This window comes from Fukomys damarensis, unplaced genomic scaffold (genome assembly GCF_012274545.1).
Source record: "Fukomys damarensis isolate Sample0158 unplaced genomic scaffold, DMR_v1.0_HiC HiC_scaffold_31, whole genome shotgun sequence".
In the NCBI taxonomy this organism is placed as follows: Eukaryota; Metazoa; Chordata; class Mammalia; order Rodentia; family Bathyergidae; genus Fukomys; species Fukomys damarensis.
This window is the reverse complement of record NW_022900943.1, coordinates 12,605,125-12,620,767: the sequence shown is the minus strand read 5'-3', so window position 1 is coordinate 12,620,767 and position 15,643 is coordinate 12,605,125. Positions and strand designations below refer to the sequence as shown.

Sequence of the window (15,643 nt, the reverse complement as noted above, 5' to 3'; positions counted from 1 at the left end):
ACCAAAAAAAAAAAAAAAATCAATAGAATTCATACATTTCAGAATTGAATGTGAAGACAGAGTGAGGATAAAATAGTGAATTATGATAAAGAGCTCAAAGGACACCTCCGCCCCCCAAAAAAGAACAAGAGAGGACTGTTCAGCAGCAACTAGATGGCAACAAGACCAATCTAAGGCTAACTAGAGCTAGAGAAAAGCTAAAAGAACAGATGGATTCACTAACATGCTTATAGAAATTATGAAAGAAAATTTCCCAAATACAAGAAAAAAGTTTAAAATATAAGTGAGCAATGCTTGTAGAACACCAAACAGTGATGATGAAAGGAAAAGCTCACCAAGGCATATCCTTATTAAATTCCCAGATATTCAGCAAAAATCCAGAATTTGAAAAGCATCCAGAGAAAAACAAAAAATTACATTTAATGGTAAACCAGTCGGAGTGGCAGCAGACTTAGCACAAACTCTGAAGTCTAGAAGAGTGTGGAGTGAATTATTTTAGGCTCTAAGAGCAAATAACTTCCAACACAGATTAACTTACCCAGCAAAGCTATCTCCAAAAATGGACAATGAAATAAGATATTTCCATGAAAAACACCAGCTCAGAAGATAAATGAATATTAAATCAGCTCTTAAGAAAATACTTAAGAATATTTGCAAAAGAAATCATGAAACAGAAACAGCTAAAATTACAGAAGAAATTAGGTCACTGGATAAACAGTAGCAAAGATCATCATTAAAAGGAAAACCAAAGATTCACGAACAGATAAAGAAGGCAATGATAGTAAATAAACAACACATCCCAGAAATATCTCTCAATGTTGACACTTCTCAGAAGTGCAAATAGCTGATAAATACATGAAAAAAAACAACATCAATGGCCATTATATAAACACAAATCAAGCAACACTGAGGTTCCCTATTACTCCAGAAAGAATGACTATCATCAAGATATTAAATAATAACAAATGCTGGAAATGCTGCAGGGGAAAAGGAACCCTGGTACAGTGTTGATGAGAATGTGAACTAGTAAAAGCACCATGGAAATTGGTATGGAGATTCCCCAAATACACTAAGGATAGAAATTACCTTTGACCCAGCTATTCCCTTCTAGGCATCTTCTCCAAAGATGTAAGGACATCATATTACAGTAATATGTGCTTTCAGCATACATGTTTACAGCAGCACAATGTATAATAGCCAGTACTTAGGAATGGCCCTTACGCCATCGATAGATGAATGGATAAAGACATATCATATTTATGTACAACAGAGTACTACCATGCCATAATGAAGTATAAACGTGGGTCGTTCATAGGTAAATGGATGCACCCTGAGACCATAATAGTAAGTGAAATAAATCAGACAGCCAAGCTTACATATTGCATAGTTTGACTTTTAAGAGAAACCCAAAACATAAATAAAGCAAAATAAAAGATAGTAGGAAATAGCAAGATAGATGTTTTGCGTATTGGAAGGGGACCAAGAGATGAGAAAGAAGGGAAACTGAGAGAGGATGAAAGAAAAGAACTTGAAAAAAAATGGAGATAGAACTTTTGCAAATGAGAAGGGGACCAAGTAATATATCAGGGAGGGAAGGAGAAGTTAGGGATTATATATGTGTAAAAAAGAATGTCTTCATTTTCTTGTTGCTGAGATAAAATGCCCGACATCCAAAGTTAAAGGAGGAAAATTTACTGTAGCTCACAGTTTGTAGAGGGTTCGGTTTATAGTTGGCTGGCTCCAAGGCAGGGTGGCATGGTAGAGGGGCATCATAAATCAGGCAAGCAGAAGGCAGCAAGCAGCAAGCAAGTAACAGACAACAAGCAACAAGCGACTAGCAACACTAGCCCTCTCTCTGTCCCTTATATTTTTATCCAGGCTACCCACCCTTAGCGGGTAACACTCACACTCAGAGTAGGGCACCCTGAATCCCTAAATAAAACTATCCCAAACCAATAAGTGGACTAATTTAGTAATCACACACCCTTAATCCCAGCATCATACACTCTAGATCCAGCCACCCTCTGCAGAAGCCCCACCTATGACCATATGAGGCTTTGGGGGCCATCTAAACATAAGCCATAACACAGAATTAAGAGGTATTATATAATGTACCAACTCCCTCCAAATAAATGAAATCATGTGTACTGCAGACATGTACTAATAAAAACTAAAATTAAAAATTAAAATGATACTAAGCAAAAAAAAAAAATTCCTAGACCAGTGTTTTCGTCCTTTAATCATGAATGAAAACTCATACAGGTAGGGAATCTCTGCATTGTTTTGCTGGGCCAACAGTATCATGGGAAGGGGAGTGAAGATAAGAGTGCCCCCAAAAAACTTTGCGGTGGTCACTGACAGACATTGGGTGATGTAACTATTATCTTAATGTCTAAATATGTATTCATAATGAGACCTTAGCTTGTTACGTTTCTCCTAATATACTTGCTCATGTTTATTTCTTCATTCTTAGAAGGTTTTGTTTTGTTTTGTTTTGTTTTGTTTTTAGTATGGGGGATTGAGTTCAGGGCCCTGAACTTTGTGCTTGCAAGGCAGGCATGGTGCTGCTGAGTTAAATCCCCGGCCCCATTTTTTCATTCTTATATCAAATTGTGTTGATTATAAACTAGCTGAACAAAGACCAAACAAGTGTCAGTATTTGTGAGTGTCAGATGTCTAGTAGGTAATTAGGGTTTAATAATAGTAATGATAACAATAAATGTATAGAAGTATTTAACATAGATACCTAAAAAATAGCTTGTCTATAATGGCTGAAATATTTGTCCTTTCAATAAAAAGATTACACACTAATATGAGAGAAAAAGTTTTGGATAGTCAACAATACCAAGGACAATTGGGCTGTTTAATATGGCACAAAATAAAGCCATTATTTAATAGCTGTGCTTTGGTTTCTCCTCACTATAGAGTTATAAGCAAATAAAAGTGTGTGTGTGTGTGTGTGTGTGTGATCAGCAGAGGCTCTTCTGAGATAGAACTGTTCATGTACTTGCTCAGTGCCAATGCCAAGAAGCCAATACCAATAAACAGCCTGGTCCAAGGAGGGTCACAAATCCCATATAAGGTCTTCAGCCAAGTCAGCGTCTAACCTATATTTGCTTAGCTCTAACTAGGTTATGTCGGAAAAGTTTGGGTAGCACGATTGAATATAAGGCGAAAAGTCTATAATTCCAGATCCTGACATGATCTGCAAAGCAACATAGGCACCCGTCAGCTCACCAGTTTGCCTCCCAATCCCTTCTTCATTCCTGTGTTCTCTAGGGGCCACAGATAATCACTGCGTATTAAATGATGGCAAATCACCTTCTCCTCTATCTGTGATATCAAGCCAGTTTCCTGGTCCTGCTAATCTTTCTTTTTACATTCCTGATTCCAACTTCAGGGCTATACCCTTAATTCAGGCCCTGATCATTGCTCAGGAGGACAATTGCATTTCCTTAAGACTTGGGTTCTGGAGTCATTCCTCTCTAACCTATTAATCTCAATTTAAAATATTTAAAATCTCAGTTTAAATATTTTCACTTGTATTACCTTCAAGAAAGTGTCCGAATTCTTCAGGGTTACAATCAAGGCTCTTCAGAATGTAAATGGTGCTACTAGGCTCTTTTCTTTAAATGTCCCCCAGGTAAAGAATCCCCTGCCCCAGCCAATCTAAATGACTGGGAGCAACTCCTTGGACTTGACATGCATGGTCCTGCCTGTGTTCAAGCTGTTTGTTCTGCCCAGGGTACCCTTACTCTTCGTCTGTTTGTTTGTATGAAGAACCTTTAGGCATCTTTTAGTATTTGGCCCATAGTTCTCTACAATTCTAATTTTATTAAAGCCGCATATTGTTAGCTTCTTGAATCTATGGGGACATCACTTACATGCTTGTTCCACTTTTATATTTCATAGCCTGTGATTCTCTTTATTCTTGAATCATACCAAGTCTCCAGCCTGTCTTTTGGCTTCTTTTTCCTAGAGATCCCTTCGCTGCTCTTCTGTACTGCTTTTCATAAAATGACCTGACTTATTCAACATTCACGTCTCAGCTCAAATGCAGAGGGGCGGTCTCTTCAATCTTACAAATAAAGTTCCCCCACCCCATTGTCCTGATCATTTTCTCTTCATCCTTTTTCATTTCTTCTGAAGCATGTCTTTCTGTTGCTGTCCCGTTCTCCCACTTCTCACTAGAACATATTTCTCTGACTAAAATGTAGGGTGCTTTCCTCCTCATTCACTGATGTATTTCTAGAGACTAAAACAGTGCCTAGCACATACTAGGCATCAGCAATTTTTGGAATGATTGTATTCTATAAAGAGGTTGTACCTGGAGGAATGGTATAAATAGTAGTACTCTATGAACTTCCCATGAGTCTGAATTTTAAAACCTACACATCTTAATCAATCTCCCCTCCTTCCAACCTTTCTCACAACTATGTCTGAATCATTATTTGAATGTTGCTTTTTATTATTTTTCAAAACCATTCTTTTTTATATAAATTGTTTTTATGTTCTTTTTTTTTTGGCCTCGGGGATCGAACTTGGGTACTTGTGCTTGCGAGAATTTCATAACTATTCTTACATGTTAATTAAAAGTTAAGGTCTAACTTTTCAGATATCTAAGTTTAAATCCAAACTCTGCCTAATTCAAGCTCATGTATGACCTTGGGCAAGTAATTCAGTCTCTCTGTGTCTCAGGTTCCATATCCATAAAATGATGCCTCCCTTATGAACTTGTGGGTTGATCATAAGAACATGTACACAATGCTCAGAGCAGTGTCTACATAGTAAATTCAGTGTATATGTTCATCTTTAATATTGGTTGTTTTCTATGGTGTGGCGGCTAGGACACAATTGTCAAATCCAAACAATTGGAGAACCTGTAAGAATTGAATGTGATGGAGAAAGTTTGTGTGACAGAACAGCAAGCAGCAGGAGTGTTGCTTCCAGAAATTCAAAACAAAGTAATTTATTAATTTTACATTTAGAAATTTGTGCCACACATACAGCAAATCTGAAAGTTCTTTGGAGTACTTCCATGATTTTGTGTTGAATGTTATAAATTTAATTTTAAAATAGTTCAGTAAATCTCACCTGGCATTTTAATATTTTAAAATAAAAGCCATGATATCAAAATATTGAGCATTTAAAAAGTTGTAAAAATCATGATTCAAGCCAGTAACTTTGTGCTTTGAGATGGTGAGTAAACACAGCTTCATTTGTCTATGACGAATTTATTCTGTTCCCTTCTAGCTTTTTCAAGGTTTTCAAAAGTGATGACTCCTTTTGGCAGCTGCAACTTGCTCTTTTCTGTTTCCAGTATGTCTTCAGCTTCACCTTAAAATAAAAAAAATAGAAATACATTAGATGACAAAGGGGTTTTGTGAGAGGCCTGATTGCCATGTTCCATTTACAGTCTGTAATAATATCATATGGGGCCATATCCTCAAATCTCAGTTAAACATTTCACCCATCTTCCTCAGAAGTAATGTTCCTCCCAGAGGAAACAAAATGATGAATTTTGAAATTTCATAGACAAATGAGGTGCCAGAGATTTATTTTTGACAGAAGACAGCATTTTAAATTGTTCACAAGAAAGAACTCCGAGTTAAGTAATTTTTCCCCTTGAACCAAAGTCAGGATAATGAGTATTAATTATATTTGACAAAGCTTGGGATGGAGATACTACACACATTCTTCCGTATCGCCCCTTAACATAACTAAGAGATAGGAGAGAAAATAAAGACTACTAAAAAGTCTAATTTTTCAGGAAAGTTACTCTTTCACCTGAAACCACTTAAAAATATGCCAAATAATATTAAATATTCATTCTTTGTATACATATTACACACATACATATACATTTTCATAAACAATTTCTCTTCCAAAAAACTACCAGTAGGAAAGGCAGTAATTTCTTGGGCCCAGTGACATTTGCCAATTTTTATTGTTGAAAACAAATGAACAAAAATTTTTTCCTCTTTTTTCTTTTTTGGTACATTTTAGGTATATAATACAATTACATTCATCATTGGGATCTTGTACCTTTACATGATGTATCTTGGTTCTTATTTTTTCCCCCATTCCCCTGCCCTCCCTTCACCCCCTCCACCCCTCCCTATTTACAGAGACTTTATTTCCATTTTTTTCTTTTCTCTTATTTTTTCTTTTCCCTTCTTAGTTTTCCTCTATCCCTCTTGCTTCCCCTACATCTTTAGACATTTCCCCTATTAAACAATATCAATTATACATTTTGATTTTATTTACACTTTTAGTGTATCACAACAGAGAAACTGTTCAGGATTTACACGTGTGTCCTATTTATTTCACTTAAGAGTCTGGCCTCGATGTGCATCCATTTAGTTATAAATGTCTCTAGTTTCTCATTCTTTATGGCTGAGTAGTACTCCATCTTATATAAAAAAAACACATCTTCTTTACCCAGTCTCCAACTGATGGGCACGTGGGCTGCTTCCAAGTTTTAGCAATTATAAACTGTGCCACTATAAACATGGGTGTGCATATATCACTGTGGTATGATTCTTTTAATTCTTTTGGGAAGGTACCCAGCAGGGGAATAGCTGGGTCAAATGGGACATCTAATCCTAGTTGTTTAAGGTATCTCCATATTGATTTCCACAGTGGTTACCTCAGTCTGCAGTCCCACCAACAATGGAGAAGGGCTCTTTTCTCCCCACAAATTTGTAAGAATTGTATCATACACGTTGATGACATCCTATAAACCAGACTTGGTAACGAAGGCAAATGCTTGCTATCAGTGCTCCTTTTTTACTCCTTCGTTTCTTTATACATACTCATAGCTTCACACGTTTATTATTTCTTAATTTTTCTCTAAAACAATAGAGTAGGTTACAGTTTTCATACAGATACAGTAAGAGCATTGTCACCATCTGCAAACATCTTTTTTATTTCAGTCTAAATAGTAGGTAAGAATAATTATAAAATTCTATGTAATAAGGTAGATGATTGATGAAAGACTAAATGTTTTCCATGTGAGATACAACCAAACAGGGATTATACATTTTGAATCACTAATTACAGGGAAAAAAATATAACCTAAACTTCTTAAAGTGATGAGTTTCCTGATGGATTCTAAACAGGTACTTCAAAAAAAAAAAAAAACAACAGGAAATTCATATAATATATCTTGAAATTTAAAACTTTTAGACCAATGGAACTGTAATAAAATTGCCCAGTATACAACTTACTATAAAACAAACTTGCAAAAAAAAACCAAAAAAACAAAAAAACCAAAAAACAAACTTGCTTTCCTTTAGTAATATGGTAAAGTGAAGGCTGGATAATAGTTCACATCTCTTAATTATACATACCACTTTTTTATGAGGCATTAGGAATGCTAATCTCTATGTAAACACAAGGCATGAGCTTGTACTAATGAATTTTTTTTTTTTTTTTTTTTTTTTGTACCGGGGATCAAACTCAGGACCTTGTGCTTGCAGGGCAGGAGGCAGCACCACTGAGCTAAATCCCTGGCCCGTTCTAATGAGTTCTTGAGCAGATGAATGACATGAAACTGAGAAGGACATGAAACAGTATCTAACATTAATCAATTAGTTCTATACATTTAGTTTATAGCTTAAAATGGGTTTGTATTCCAAAGATTAATATACAGATCCATGTTTTGGAGTTTCAGAATATATTTTTCCATAGAAGGAATGCTATAAATCAATTTCTAGTCTATCAGCAAAAATTTTAGCCCATAATATAAGCCAAACCGTACCAATAATATCTGACTCTAAATGGACATTTTTCTATAGTTTCTATGGGGAAAATGCATTTCCGTTTTCAGATGGGAGTTTTTTTGTTTTTGTTTTGTTTTGTTTTTTAAAGACAGGGTCTCACCATGTAGTTGAGACTGACCTGGAACTCACTATGTAGTCCAGGCTGGTCTTGGACTCACAGCGATCCTCCTCCCTCAGCCTCCCAAGTGCTGGGATTACACCATGCCCGGCCTTCAAATGGGAATTTTCAAGACCATGTAAATTTTCCATCTCCTTAGGCCCATGAATGAAATGTTTTTCTCCTTAAGGCTAGTACTTGAAGAGCAGTCTGCAACTCTTCCTTTTCCATACCAAGCCACTACAGTGGAATAAATGGTACACTCATGTTTCAGGAAAGGTCAAGATTGTAAAGATTTAACTTGGTAAACCACAATTTTCAAAGCACTCTGGGTTAAAGGCTTAAGAAGAAGGGACATCAAGATTTTTTTGAGAGTTGAGCTCTCAGAAAAATGGTGGGAATTTGGAAGATATGGATATCCTAGACTAATTAGCCACCCCGTCTCCCTGGTCCTGGAATGGCTTTTGTAACAGCAGCACTATCTTCCAGGGCCATAAGAGCCAGTATCCTGTGAGAGCAATGGTATTCTAGCGAATAATTAACAAATAGCTCACCAGAAAAATAAGTGCATGTAAATTTATTATAAATTATACTTATGTAAAAGATATAGCACATAATAAAACATGCACTATTCAATCATAAATTCCATGTAACAATTTATTTCTTACTGAATTCTTTCAGAGATTTTAGCTGAGCACTCATTGAGTGCAGTTAGTGAGAGAATATTGTTCCAAAATGAATGATGATTAGTGTCTTCACTACATTAAGAAATAAGGAAAAAGTGAATCAGTGATGGCACTTGTTTGAACTTTATTCATTTAAAAATTATATGAACAAATAACAAATGTTGGCGGGGTTGTGGGGAGAAAGGAACCCTCCTCCATTGTTGGTGGGAGTGCAGACTAGTGCAACCACTATGGAAATCAATATGGAGATACCTCAAAGAGCTTGGACTGGAGGTTCCATTTGACCCAGCCATCCCTCTGTTGGGTATCTTTCCAAGAGAACTAAAAGAATCATATCACAGAGAAGTATGTGCACCCATGTTTATAGCGGCACAGTTTGTAATAGCTAAATCTTGGAAACAACCTATTTGCCCATCCGTTGGAAACTGGATAAAGAAGTTGTGGTTTTTCTATAAAATGGAATATTACTCAGCCATAAAGAGCGAGAGAATAGATTCATTCATAGGAAAATGGATACATATTGAAGATATACTCCTAAGTGAAATAAATAAGTCCCACATGTGTAAATACCAAATAGTTTCCCTGGTGTGAATATTCTGCAACAATGCATAAGATTCTAATAAGATTACTGACATTTAGAAATGGGAGGAAAGGAGCTAAAGGTGTAGGGAAGGTGTGATACGTAGGGGAAGAACAAAAAGGGAAAAGAAAAAAATGTGAGAGAATGAAAAGATGAAAATAAAGTGTTTGTAGATGGGGAGGGGAGGAGGGGGTGAAGGGAGGGCAGAGGTAAGGGGAAAAAAATGAGAATCAAGACTTGCCATGTAAAGGTACATGATCCCAACAATGAATGTAACTGTACTGTATCCCTAAATGTACCAATAAACTCAGTAAAAAAAAATTATATGAACAATTGGTTAGCCAAATCAGATGATAGTTTTAAGTGTTTGAAAAATAGTTCCTCAAAATTGTATTTACAACATAATAGCTACAGATACAGCATACTTTTAAGCTTACTCTTCACTATTAGCATCAATCTCTTAAATTAAAACTTGGGTTAGCAAGTATTCTTAAAGGGCAAGAAAGTAAATATTTGAGGCTTATGGTATGTATCTTGTATCTGTGTTTCAGTGACTAATAATTGGGCATGGACATAATTATTTTCAAAAATAACTAGCCCATAGGCTATAGTTTGCCAACCTCTGGTCTAGACAATTAACAAAATAAAAAAAAATCAGTCCTTGATTTGGCATTTGTAGAATTCCATGGTTTAGTAGTACACCATGGTCATGGGATGTCACTGAATCCAAAGTTGTAGATGTATTTTATTGTTTCTGTATAGTGTATCTGCATTCCTATCATATACAATTGATGTAAGTAAGAGATGTATTATGATAAAATCAGAAGCAAATGAATTCTGAGTATTTGTTTTCTTGTTTTAAATATATTTAATATTAATATAATTTAAGTAATTATAAATCTATATGTTAATTTTTAATAAATTAAAGGACTGTGTGTAACACCCATTGTTTACAAACTTCCTGAAAGTTTAACAATCAGTTCTTGTGAGCTGACTGCAGATCCTATTGTGAAAGAAAGCAGAAATGTTGGACATTGGACACTGGAGAAAGGATTTTGTTGGAATCTGCATAAGTCAGGGATTATAAAGGGGATTCTTGAACCAGAAAATGAATCAGGAAATAGGAACTCTGGTTTATCAAAGACTTACCTTTCATTCTTTGTAGAAGAGTTCCATAGCCCAAATCGTACTGGTAGGCGAAGATAAAGCTTAATGGAACTACAGGGATGAAGAAGACTGGCTTCTTTTGTTTTATTGCTCTGTTTCAAGAATAAAGAAGACCTTGTATTAAGGAATAACTTGTAAATATATGTATCTACACTTGAACAGAAAAAACATTTCATTTTTGGAAAAATGTCCTCCATTTCAGAAGTTACTTCTTTTGAGTTTCCTATCATGGTAAGATTTCCTTAGCCAATACCTCTCATTACATTCTGCAGTTCTCATGAGAAGGGCTATAACTTGCTTATTTTTATTTGACTTTGAGGCTCAGATTCCTCATTTTAAAATGGATAAGGATTGAAAGCTATCACTTAGCTATGGTGACTGTGGGGCTAACCCATAGACGTGTCCTATCTAGGTATCCAGTTAATCTCTTCTTTAATTTATAAAGTACAGAAAAGGACAGAAGGAACCTAAGAAACAGAGTCAAAATTTACCACTACCATTCTGGTTCTGCATAGCTAAATCCCAATAATAACCTACAAGATGTTTCTTTGTTTACATATACATCATTTGAACCAAACCCTTACCCAACTTAATAATATGATTAAAGACAAAAAGAAGTAAATTATTTAAGAAAATCTTAAAGGAAATAGCAGACATACCCAGCCGTTAAAGAGATGGTTGCAATGCCAAAAAATGTTCCAAAATATTTGAGAAATTCTCGAGACCAAGCAATCTGCATAGCCATTTGTCTTTCTCTCATTTCATTCTGCAAGATTAGTTGCCTTTCCAGCTGAGTACAAAACAAAAAACAAAGTGTGGTTATTTATCTTTTGAATCTAAATACAGAGTTAACAGTGTGGATTTGTGGTGGATTTTTGTTCTTCAGTTGCTTTGATTCTTTTTTTTTAAATCTCATTAAGACATTGACTAATGAGGGCCTGGGACTCAGCTCAGTGGTTCTGCTGCCTGCCTTGAAAGCACAAGGTCCTGAGTTCAATCCCCAGTACCAAAAAACAAAACAAAAACAAAAGATATCGACTAATGTCCCTCTGGACAGTTATCCCCATCTGTCATTTTGGCAATGAGATTTCCTTGGGATATACAGTATATATACAAACTAGATTTTGTTATTGGGTTTCTGCTTCCTAAGGTCATGGTTGCATGTGATCTGAAGTTTCTATCCAAGCATCCAGTATATATTCATCTTTTTCTACTACACATGAAGAAAGACCGGACTCTGTAAACACAGATGTATCTCACTGGCTTTATTGTTAACACTTGCATGGAAATCAATTTGCTTTCCAAATCCATCCTATTACAAATTAAGATTTATTTGGAATATCACTTCCATATCACACTTTCATATGATGATAAAGGGGTATTTGTGACATCAATAGAATTTTTTCTTGTGCCAAGTCCTTTGCCACTTTCGTCAGTGCCTTTCACCGTTGTGGAGCAAAAGGCAGATAACATCCCAGAATATAGAAAGAGACTGAAAATTTGAATGGGTTTTTAGGAAATATACAGAAGCAACAGACTGAAAATCTAAGTCCATTATTTAAAAAGAGTCAGATTCTTGAGAGAGAAAAGTGTTGTATTTTTGGTTTTGAAATTGTAAAATCTTGACATTGCATATTATTAGCAAAGCTATATGATAGCAAGCATAGAATTCATGATGAAACACTAACATTATGACTCAGTTTTCCTATTGTGTCTTCTTTCTACTATGGGGAAGAACTGGGAGATAAGCAAGAGACCCTGGGGATTGAAGTACTGGGTAACATAAAGGAAACCTCAGAAGGGCTTAGGGATTCCCAAACAGGATTTGTAGTCCTGCCTTTTTTGAGAATTCTGAGAAGGGGCCGTTACAGTAGAGTAGAAATGGCAGTAGAGCAGGTCTAGGAGTTGAACAGACCTAAGAGAGGCTGCTGTAGTCTACCTCAGCCGCCAAGGGGTATGGAGAAATTCTGTAAGGTTGCAGGAGAAGGGCACAGTAGTAGCATACGAAAGAATGACCAACGCCTATAGCTAGGAGATCCTATAAGCAGATTCTTGGGAAGGGTACATAAACCATAGGCTGGATAGGGAAGGCAGATTAATCTGAGAAGATCCACAGCACCCAAAAGTGTAAAGATGATGGCCAACCCAACCTGGAACTTGATCAGTTGCCCTCAGAGAAAATCATCTGGTACTTTCCAGATTGCTCAAACAGAGAAAATAGGAAACGAGAAAAGAAAAGTCTCTTTCAGTTGCTTCCACTCGTGCCTGTGCCATTCAAGATTACCTGGACCCAAACCTAGATTGTCACAGGGAAAACATGAACATAGGAGAGAGGGTAAAGCTGAATTCAATCTCTAAAGGAGTGCATTTTAAGTTAGATGTAACTAACTTTTTTTTGACTTGTCAAAATTAAATTTCTCATCAGGAGAAATTGAGGCTCATTTTGAGCTCAGAGTAAAATATAAATGTCTTGTATAACGTGTGAAATCCATCTTGTTATATTACCTGCTCAAAAAATTTACATAATCCATAATCTATAATGTCTCTTAAAGTGATGATGTATTGCAGCAATTGATCATTTGTGTTTTTATCAAAAGGCATCTGGACCCAAAGACAGAAGAGCCTCAGATCAGTGGTTCTAAACCTTGGCTTACACTATGAGCCTCAGGGAAGTTTTTCAAAGTCCTTGTGCCCAGACATACACCCTAAAACAATTACATCAGGATACAGAGGTAGTATCAGGTACAAACGATTTATCAGGTACAAACGATTTCTAGTGTGCAGCAAAGGATTGAGAAACTTTAAAAATAAAACTATTTAAAAATAAACTGCCTGAAATGAACTAATTCACAGCCCAGGTATTTTTCAACCAAACATCAGGCAGAGCTATCAGTCTGAAGTGGATCCCTTGGGAATTCTCAAAGATTGTGATGAGACGGTTTTGTAAGGGTGGTGGGACTACAGAGTATGGTACTATTGTGGTGGATGCAGGACACTCTGCATTTGTCAAATGCATAAAACTTTATAGCACAGAGTGAAACGCAATGCATACGTTTTTTTAAAACTTAAGCCGGAAAGTCAAAGGATACGCAAAGTGAGAATGTGCACTGTGGCAAAATAATTCCATTACAAATGTATGGCATCACCACTGAATGGGCAAAGGGAAAGGATCTAACTAACTTTGGAAAAAAGATGTTTAGACCAGAAAGTATAAAACTAAAGATAAACAGACCAATATGTAAGCAGTGTACTCTTATTGGTAAAGCTATTACAGGGTTACCAATACTGAAACAGTTTTATGTGTCTATTGGAGATGAACAAAAAAAGCAAGTTGATGGCAGACGGTGGGACCCAAGTTTGTTTGTATTGAAGAGGGAGATTACAGACAAGCAAGGGGAAAGACTAGAATGAACTATGTGTTACTGGGTTAAAGTCAAAGACATCAGTCTGAATTCATGTTTAGCTTAATGCAGACACAGCATAGGCAAAGGTAAAACTATAGTATGCATGGGTACATGGGTTAGTGAAAGTACATATACTTCCTAGACCTGTTTACTGGGAGGGCACAGAGGTGATGGGGAACTTTTGCAAACAAGCACACTGAGCAACTAGCCCATAGTTTATAATGCTACTCTTCAATATAGGAACCAGGACTCCATGGAGAATTGGCTTACCTAGGGGAAGAAAATAACACGAGTCTAGATGAGCATCTTTAGTGCCAAATATCCTATACAAAATTAAAAATCGTGTGTATAGATATTCTTTCTCCTTTAAAAAGGCAGAGCTTAACTTCCCTCACTCTGGGTGTGGGCTCCAATGAGTAATTATGAAAGGGCAATAGGTAGAAAGGAGAAGCTAAAGAATCAAGATGTAATGTAGCATCCTGGATGGAATTCTGGGACAGCAAAAGAACATTAGAGAAAAATCAGTGAAGCCTGAGTAAGGAATTTATTTAGTAACAATGTTCTGGTGTTGGCTTCTTAGCTGTAACAAATGTACCATAGTAATGTGAGATATTAATAGTAGTATGCTAAGGAACTCTATATACCTTTGCTCTAAAAGTACTCTCAAATTAAGTTTACTTTTTAAAAAATTATAAGCAAATATTATATTCTGGGTCTCTGGTCTTCTGGTAAGAATAGAAGCAATTACCTCAACATATGTAGAAATCAGCAAGGTTGTATATCTGCAGTAAACTCTGAACCTAGAGTTTAAAAAACTCCATGCAGACCTGTTCCATGAGCAACAAGAAACATCCTGATAAAGAATATCACTGAAATGTAATATTAATTCTTAATTAAAACATTCTTAATTACACCATGCTTCATAAAATTATGTTTAAAGTCAGTTCTAGATCTATATACATTTTATTTTATTTATTTATTTTTGGTGCCAGGGATTGAACTCAGGACCTTGTGCTTGTGAGGGAGGCAGCAGAATCACTGAGCTAAATCCCTGACCATATATATATTTTTTTTTGGGGGGGGGTACTGGGGATTGAATTTAGGACCTTGCACTTGCAAGGCAGGTGGTGGAACCACTGAGCTAAACCCAAATTTTTTTATGTTTTTAATATTATAATTTTGTTTCTATACAATTAATTTTAAAGAGAACATAATACAAGGAAGATAGCTTTTTAGAAATAATTGTACATAATAAGAGTAATATATCACCTTCATAAAACTATTTATCTGCTTGTTCCTGTATGTTTTCAATCCTCAATTTCTTTGTTTAAAAAATGTTAAGGACATCCACAAAATTAATTTAGCAATTTGTCAATCTCTTGAGTTTCCAAAAGGGCAGTTATATCAAGGTCCACAAAACATTAATCCAAATTTTTCTATTAATGAAAACTTAAAACAATTAAATTTCATCTGGATGCATAAAACATTTACACAGCAAAAGAAAGGTAAAGATATCCTATAAATTATCTTCACTGCAATTTTAATTGGAGCCTTCTATATTTTCAAGAAATAGCTTAACACAAATGGAAAAAAATTAGTTTACTTCTGCATTTTTAGTTTCCAGTGGTCTTTGAAGTTATGCAAATATAGTCACATGTGTTATGAAAGCTGTCTTTTTGTTTAATTATCTGCTTAATCTCAAAAAGTTATTCTACATGTTGTGTCACAAAAGAAGGCTTTTTTAAAATTAGAAATAATATTTTGTATTTGTCTATGTCTTTGTTAAATTAATAGAAAATATTATCATTACCTTCAAAAACAAAAGCAGTGCTTCAGGTAAAAGCCAAGCAGAAACTAACATTGTTAAAATAATAAAGCAAGACTGGGCTGGAGATTTAGCTCAGTGGTTCTCCTGCTTGCCTCAC

At 35.6% G+C, this 15,643-nt stretch overlaps 2 protein-coding genes across 3 annotated transcripts in view; one reads left to right on the top strand and one right to left on the bottom strand.

Moving 5' to 3' along the window:
- The window catches only part of Cd274 (CD274 molecule), a 155,701-nt gene that overhangs the window by 69,859 nt on the left and 70,199 nt on the right, over window positions 1–15,643 (top strand). The window lies entirely within an intron of this gene.
- The window catches only part of Plgrkt (plasminogen receptor with a C-terminal lysine), a 46,909-nt gene continuing 36,199 nt past the window's right edge, over window positions 4,934–15,643 (bottom strand). The window contains exons 4-6 of the mRNA XM_010620830.3: window positions 10,974–11,104; window positions 10,297–10,406; window positions 4,934–5,337 (exon numbers count right to left, since the gene is read on the bottom strand). Of these exons, the coding sequence (XP_010619132.1) occupies window positions 5,216–5,337; window positions 10,297–10,406; window positions 10,974–11,104 (363 nt within the window). The 3' untranslated portion in view covers window positions 4,934–5,215. The remainder of the gene's footprint in view (window positions 5,338–10,296; window positions 10,407–10,973; window positions 11,105–15,643) is intronic.